At 43.8% G+C, this 7500-nt stretch overlaps 2 protein-coding genes across 6 annotated transcripts in view; one reads left to right on the top strand and one right to left on the bottom strand.

Annotated features, from left to right (window-relative positions):
• The window catches only part of dcaf6 (ddb1 and cul4 associated factor 6), a 69891-nt gene extending 67375 nt beyond the window's left edge, over positions 1-2516 (top strand). For 3 of the 5 annotated variants that reach the window (XM_063213982.1, XM_063213983.1, XM_063213984.1), the window contains one exon: positions 1868-2516. In XM_063213982.1, coding sequence (XP_063070052.1) covers positions 1868-1926 — 59 coding nt within the window. In that variant the 3' untranslated portion in view covers positions 1927-2516. The remainder of the gene's footprint in view (positions 1-1867) is intronic. The other 2 variants (XM_063213985.1, XM_063213986.1) reach the window with 1 other exon arrangement.
• A 2125-nt stretch (positions 2517-4641) lies between these two features.
• The window catches only part of gpr161a (G protein-coupled receptor 161a), a 15417-nt gene continuing 12558 nt past the window's right edge, over positions 4642-7500 (bottom strand). The window contains exon 6 of the mRNA XM_063213987.1: positions 4642-6363. Within this exon, the coding sequence (XP_063070057.1) occupies positions 6002-6363 (362 nt within the window). The 3' untranslated portion in view covers positions 4642-6001. The remainder of the gene's footprint in view (positions 6364-7500) is intronic.

The raw sequence follows: 7500 nt of genomic DNA on the forward strand, positions 1-7500 counted from the left end.
ACACACACACACACACACACACACACACATATATGAACACACTCTTCCTCCCAACAAAGAACTTGTTGTCCTGAGTGACAGAAAGCTGTTGTGAGTGTGATGGATGAGGTCCCTCAGATCAAAGGCCTGTTAACTTGTCACTCTGCTCATCACTCACTCACCCCGTCTGTCACGACACCTGTGTCAAGCAGAGGTGTCAGTCGTAAATCTCACCTCCAGAAATACCATGCTTTCCTGCTGTCTGCCTACATACGTATGTGACACTGGTAATTGACTTTAATGGACCAATACAGTATATCTTGTGTGATGATATAGGTACGTATGTGCTCTTTGGCGATTCTAGCCGATCATCAGTGTTCCCAAGTGAGTCCCAAATTGGGGAGCGCAGATGATGGGCTACAGTCCCGAAATGTTTTGTATCCAATTCTGTCTTTGGCTTTTATCATTTTTGGCTTTTTCAATACAGTTTTCCTTCTCCCTGATTCGCATCCAGTTCTTGTGTGCAACTCCTTTCCATTTTTTCCCCTGCATGACTTTTCTGGAATTACGCACCAAGCGAAACTCCCCAGTAGACAAAGGTGCGAATGCCACCATCACCCATTGTCACTCAAATAATACAGCAGGGTTTTTTTACTTGCAGGAAAAACCTGCTGTGACTTGTTTTTTTGTTTACACTTGTCTGATATTTTTAATGAACTACTTAAAGTATTCACAGATTTGAAAATATATTAAAATTACTGGATCAATATTGATGAGTGATCCCATGCGAACGGCCATTGTTGCTGAAACAACTGTTGCGCTTTCACTCATTTTTCACTTCTCCATTACCTATTGTCAGTCAAATATACAGTACAACTAGCCAGGCTGTGCCCTCCTAGTGACGCAACACGTTCAGCGTTGCAACTAGTCAGGTCAAGAGCAATGCAAATACTTTCTGAGTTCCCGCAAATACGGGAACTCCTCCCACTTTGTCAATATTCAAACAACCATAAGCAAACCAAGGGAGGCAGGTCAACCATGGCGTTTGGGAAATGTTAATTGTAATGCTCTTGGTCAGACCAAGTCTCGAAGAGATTTGAACGTCGATGATAATCAGGCTACAGTAGAACAGGGTTTTTACTTGCAGAAAAAACCTGCTGTGATTTGTTTTTTGCTTTGTTTTGGTGACTTGTATCCAAGTAGTATTTGGGCTGCTATAATGCCATTCCTCACGTTTCCCTTCGTGTTTCTCTGAACTATTCGGTCAGCTTTTCTAGGAACTGCCAGTGGCACACTTATGTGATTAATTCTGTGCCTGCTGACTGTGTGTGTGTGTGTGTGGGAGAGGATAAAGACAGCTGTATGGGAGGCAAGCTTGTTAAGTCTGACTCGTGACATTTGTGAACATTCAACTTGCTTTGGATGCAAGCAGAATTAACCAATTATCCAATTAACCATTAAGCATGAAATATTACAATGTTTAAATGTGTACATGTATTGTATGTACTGTATGTATACACACTACCAGGAAGGAGGAGGAGGACATGCTGCTGTTGAGAAAGCAGGGAGGTGGTGATACTGTGCTGTAGGGACAACAAATGTGCTGAATAGGCTATGTGACCCTCTAGGCCATGAAACTCCCTCATACTCACAATTACTTACACACACACACACAATCCCGCTGCCCACCCCTCTCTCACGCGCACACACACACACACAGACACACACACACACAGACACACACACACACACACACACACACACACACACACACACACACACACACACACACACACACACACACACACACACACACACACACGCACACGCACACACACGCACCACTCCTGTTTGATTAATCCCTCTGTTCTCTCCCTTCCTATTACAGACCGGCTTGAAGGTGACCGATCAGAAGGGTCCGGGCAGGAGAATGAAGATGATTCTTAAACGATTTCCAAATCAGGAGAAGTGGGGGAAGGAGAAGAAAAAGTAGCAAACAAGAAAGAAAGAAAGACAAAAAAAACTTTTTGCAAAGAAGCACTTGGACGTTTGGACATTTGTACGAGTTGTGAAAAAAAATCTGAACATGTAGAATATTTCCTTGAAAGAAAAAAAAATAGCTCTAGGTTCATTTATAGTCCCTCGTTTCTTTTTTAAGACAACTTTCTTACTGATGTGTCCTTTTGAGTTGAGTTTTATGTGCATATAAGTTTAAAGGAAGAAACAAAACAACTTGTATGAATGCAAGACAGATGATCTATATTAAAGACGGAGAAAGAGGTACAGAGAGGTCCGGTCTCCTCACAGTATTAAGTGCAATATTTTTGTTAATGGCAAGAGTGTGAGAGTTTGGTCCGTTGTTGAAGTGTGAGATTTCTAACTGTACCCTATGAGGTTTAAAAAAAAAGTGAAAAAATAAGATATAAATTCCTGAAAACGTTTGTATAACGGTTGTGCATGTAAAATATGAGAAATTATGCTTTAAAATAAACCATTTTTTTGTCGTTGGAAGAAACAATGTTTCTGAGTTGTCAGCTTTCTTAAACATTTCTCCATTGCAACAGGCAATTAATGTCGCCTTTTTTCAAGCACTGCCTTTAAAAAAAAAATTAAATGTGAAACATGTCGCTGCTATTTTGAAGCCCATAACCCACTTTGAAGTACATTTGAGGTCAGCTTCCTATTTCTACACACAGGCTTTAGCCCACAAACAAAGGTGTTTCTCTCTCTCTCTCTCTCGCTCTCCCTTGGTAGGTCCATGTCCTGGTTTTCGCACCACTGAAAGTGCTTTGTGTTGGGCCGTGTGTAAGCCCTTAATCCCTCCAATGCCACTTCCCGTATGACCAAAAGCCTCCAGAGCGTTCATATGAGCGTTCCAAGCACTAGTATCGCCGAGCACCTGGGACGGAACAACTGACCGACACCCACCGCTGAAACCAGCCTGCGTATTGGATTCCTGTGTATTGGATTAGATGTATTGATTGAGAGTCAAACAACTCTACAACCCCAGAGTAAAGTTACTACACAATAACACTTCCCATTATTTCTTTTTTCAACTTTGATTTTGACTGATTTCATTTCATTTCTTTGGCTGAATTGTGAAAGACAAATACTTTTAATGTACTCCACCCATTAAAGGCAGATATAGTATCTAATATCATTATATCATTATTATCATTATTATTATGTCATTATATATAACTGAATCTGTATAGTTCCTATCAACATCAGCACTATATCAGCAGTCTATAGCGATAGGCTGTGTCACTGTATGCCACATTTGTATAGATTTGAAACTTATCAGCTCTAGAGAGGACCAGATACCCAACTCAGGCCATTCTCAGCAGTGACAGAACAATTGCACATAGGGCCCCAGGCCAAAACACTGACCTGCAAAGGTCATAAAAGGGCCTTCAGCATCAGTACTGGAGGGGCTCACCAGGGCCCAGGGGCAAATGCCCTGCTTGCCCCCCTATAGCGCTGCCCCTGATTCTCTGTTTTTTTGTGAGTGAGAGTGAGTGGGCCGGATCGATATCTTGTCTGTGGGCTGGGCTGGCCTGGCTGGCTGGTTGCTCCTCCCTAACGGTTATGGCCGTACGCCCGAGGCCACAGATGGCCTTTGTTTTGGCAGCTGTCCTGCCCCTGTCCCATCCCGTCCTCTCTCTCTCTCTCCAGCCGCCTTGTCCCTGGCTGCCAACCACAGGGCTTGCCTTTATCGTCAGTCAACCTGGGGTGCATTTCTGGAAAGCGTGATAAACTATGTTAGCTACTTTGTTGGTTACAATGTAATTTCCCATTGGCAACTACCGAAGTTGCTAACTGCTAACAGCTATGCTTTCCAGAAATGCACCCCTGGCCTCTCATTACTGAGCCTCAGTCCTCACCAGACGTCTCCGTCTCTCTCATCGCCATCCTCATCCTCGTCCACACTCAGCAGACCCCTACAGCACAGCACAGCACAGCCCAGCCCAGCCCAACCCCCCGCTTCAAACCCACACTTCCGCCCAGACAAAAACATGTCTGAAACTGCCGCTGCTGGGTGGAGATTTGTTTGATAAACATTGAGAGGTTTTCCATGTCTTTGAACAACGTTCAAGGCACTGTTTCATTAAGTTGTAGCATTTTTTGGGCATTTCCTGACTTTTCATTTTAAAAAAGTACAGTAGTTAAAAAGATCTCCATTAGTGCGGAAGACTAACTTTTCTTATCCCTTTAGACCCTACCTAAAGCTATGTTTAGAGGTGGACTATAAAAAATACCCTTTCCCTGGCCGCCTGGAGTAACAAAGGCCATTGAGGCACTATTATGCCCAAAATAGTACAGCAGAGGTTACTGGTCAGAACCGTGTGTGTGTGTGTGTGTGTGTGTGTGTGTGTGTGTGTGTGTGTGTGTGTGTGTGTGTGTGTGTGTGTGTGTGTGTGTGTGTGTGTGTGTGTGTGTGTGTGTGTGTGTGTGTGTGTGTGTGTGTGTGTGTGTGTTAGTTGAAGTACTATACGTAGTCTGTGTGCGAGTGTGACATTTACATTGAAAGCTTAAGTAAGGGTCACAGTGAGCTGAAAGAGCTCCAGAGAGTGCCAGACACGAACGACAACAAATAAAACAGCCTGGACTGTCTACTGAGAATTCCCCTCGTGACATGCACAGACCTGGAAACACACAGTGTACATTATCAAGAAAAAAAGGATTTAATTCCACAGTACAGTACAAAAACGCCTATGTGAAAATAATATAACACTTCGTACAAAACTGTAACAAAACACAATAACACTTCCTATTATTTCTTTTTCCAACATTGATTTTTTTTGTGCTCACAAAAAACTGTACCACGTTTTTTGTCATCATTTAGGAAACTGCATTGGCCTACACACTGTTGAACAAGTCTTTTGGGTTGGAGCAAAAAGCCAGCATTGGAATTTCGAAACCCAAGTGGTCAAACTTTTTTTCAAATTTCACTGCACAAGGTAAACAGACCAAACATAGATAAACGCAACAAAAAAATCTCTCGAACCGTTGGTTTGCCACATCCTTTTCATAGGAGGAGAGGCCTTAAACACCAGCATTACTCACTTCCTCTCTCGCCGTTTCTTCAAGTGCAATCGTTCCTACCAAGGCCCCGGGACGTGTCGCAACACGCAAACGGTGGCTTAGAAAAAAAGGGGGGGAGGAAAGGAAAACAGCTGGTCCCACGTTCCTGTACTGTTACATTCAAGCGTTGCGCTCATGGACGGTGATTCAGAGCCTTGGTCTGGCAAGATAAGACATTTCAGAGCCCTGGCATAGTCAAGAATGTTTGATTTGAGGTAGCAGTCTTTTTTCGGAGTGTAAATATTTGAAAATACTTACTACCTATATTTGACACGATTATACTTGTAGTGATACCGTAAATGAAATGTGTACAGAATCCACATGAACAAAACACACAAACAAAAAAATATATATCCTTATAGTGAGAATTTGTTTTACGATACAGTGGTTAAGGCTTCCTATGTGGCCAATAGGTGAAATGTACAACTGATTTACAGATAAATAGAGCAGTTTAGCTCTCTGTACCACGGACGTGTAAAGGGAAGTACTGTCAAACATCTTCTTGTAGCGCAAGATCCATCAAGTCCGTACCGTTTCTGGATCCATGTGACGTCAGGTGAACGCCCCTTTAGGAGACCTTCGGTTAGGAAACCTTTAGGAGACTTTAGGTTGAGAATAAATGAAGTTCCCTTAGCGCTGTAGATGGTGGTAGTGCACATCTTGTGCAAGCAGTCACCGAACGCCACAGAAAGACAAGAAGAACGAGGAGACAACGCCCCCTTAGGAGACCGAACTTGACCACGCTCCTTTGCATTGGGTAGACAGTGTTGAGGGTATCTCGCTCTACTAGAAGATGTTTGGCATTTCTCCTTCTGGTGTTCGTCATCCAGCATGGAGCCCTGAGACCACACCAATACCTTTCTCATCTTAATTCACCTTCTAGAAGTTCAAACTGGGGACAAACAAAAACCTCAAGTCAACCATTTATCCTTCAAAGTCAGTCATCTCCCCAGTCCTTCTCTTTATCCACCTTCTCCTCCTCTTCATCACTCTCTTCCTCCTTCTCCACACCCCGCTCTTCCTCCTGGTCGTCCTTCACTATTCCTTCATCGATGCTCTCCATCCTGAGTCTCTGGCCGTCCAGGTAGCGGGGTCCCCTCTGGACGCTGGTTCGGCTGGTGAAGAGCACCCCGGGCAGGGTCAGCAGGGAGGAGGGTGGTGGCACGGCTGTGGTGGTGCCCTCGCCACCGCTGAGAAGCTGCACCTTGGCATCGCTCTCGATGGCCTTGGCCAAGCAGCTGGCGAAGCTGTCTAGGGAGCTGTGGAGCTCGGCTTTCACCAGCACGGAGGACGCCGCGTCTGTTGCGGAGAGGGGGAGAGGAGACAAAACAAGACACAAGACTGAGTTGACTTGATCAATCACCAAAGGGGAACCTATTTTGCAACCTGGCCATCCACACGTCACCAAGAAGAGGTTTCTACGTACAGCTTAGGATGATGTGTCTGTTGGGGTGGGAGGTTGGTTGTAGGGGACATGTGAGGGATTTGTTAGTTGTATTCATGTACATGTTCATATGTTTTTGAGGTTTTATGTCTTGCAGGGACTGCAGATGTATATTAGCCTGAGGCTAACTCTGGTACAATGCAAGGAATGGCAACAACTATATGTTTCAATTGTACATGGTCCCTAATGAATTGAAATTGAGGGGAGAGGAGACAAAACAAGGTACACAAATGAGTTGACTTGACTACAATCACCAAAGGGGAAACTATTTTGCTATCTGGCCATCCACACAACATATTAGCATGGCAGTAAAGGTTTCTTTGTATAATTTAGAACAGTGGTCACCAAACTTTTTATGTCCGAGATCTCTAACCTCTGCCTAGATGGCAAGCAAGATCTACCTCTTGAAGTGGTGACAGAAACAAAAATCCAGTCAAGACTCTTTCACACTGAGGCTTTCAATTTAGTAACTAGTAGCCTAATTGTATTGATATGGGAGTCAATCGTCAGTCAAGATGAAACAAGGCACACGGCTGAGTTGACTTGACTGCTAATCACCAAAGGGGGAATTATTTTGCTACCTGGCCATCCACACAACATATTAGTAAGCCAGTAAAAGTTTCTATGTATAGTTTAGGATGATGTGTCTGTTGAGGAGGGGAGAGGAGACAACAAAGGGCACCAAATGAAGCTCTTGAGTACTGCTGCTGCTACTGGTGCCAAAGCTGATGAATGCCTGCTGAAGCTGGATTCTTTGGCACAGCTTAGGTTGTATTTCAGAGCTTGCGATTTAAAGCAGATCATGTGCTTATTATTTCATTGCATGGAACGCTGTTACAGTATTCCGGTTTGAAATGGAATATTGTCAGTATTACAACAAGCAGTCTGTTTAAAAAAAACAAGTTCAGGAATTTTCTGTTTACATGTGTGTGGAACAGCGCTCTGCAACCTGAATGTTCCTGGAATACGGCCACATTCGGAATGAATAAAGA

The sequence above is a fragment of the Engraulis encrasicolus genome, chromosome 13 (genome assembly GCF_034702125.1).
Source record: "Engraulis encrasicolus isolate BLACKSEA-1 chromosome 13, IST_EnEncr_1.0, whole genome shotgun sequence".
NCBI lineage: Eukaryota > Metazoa > Chordata > Actinopteri > Clupeiformes > Engraulidae > Engraulis > Engraulis encrasicolus.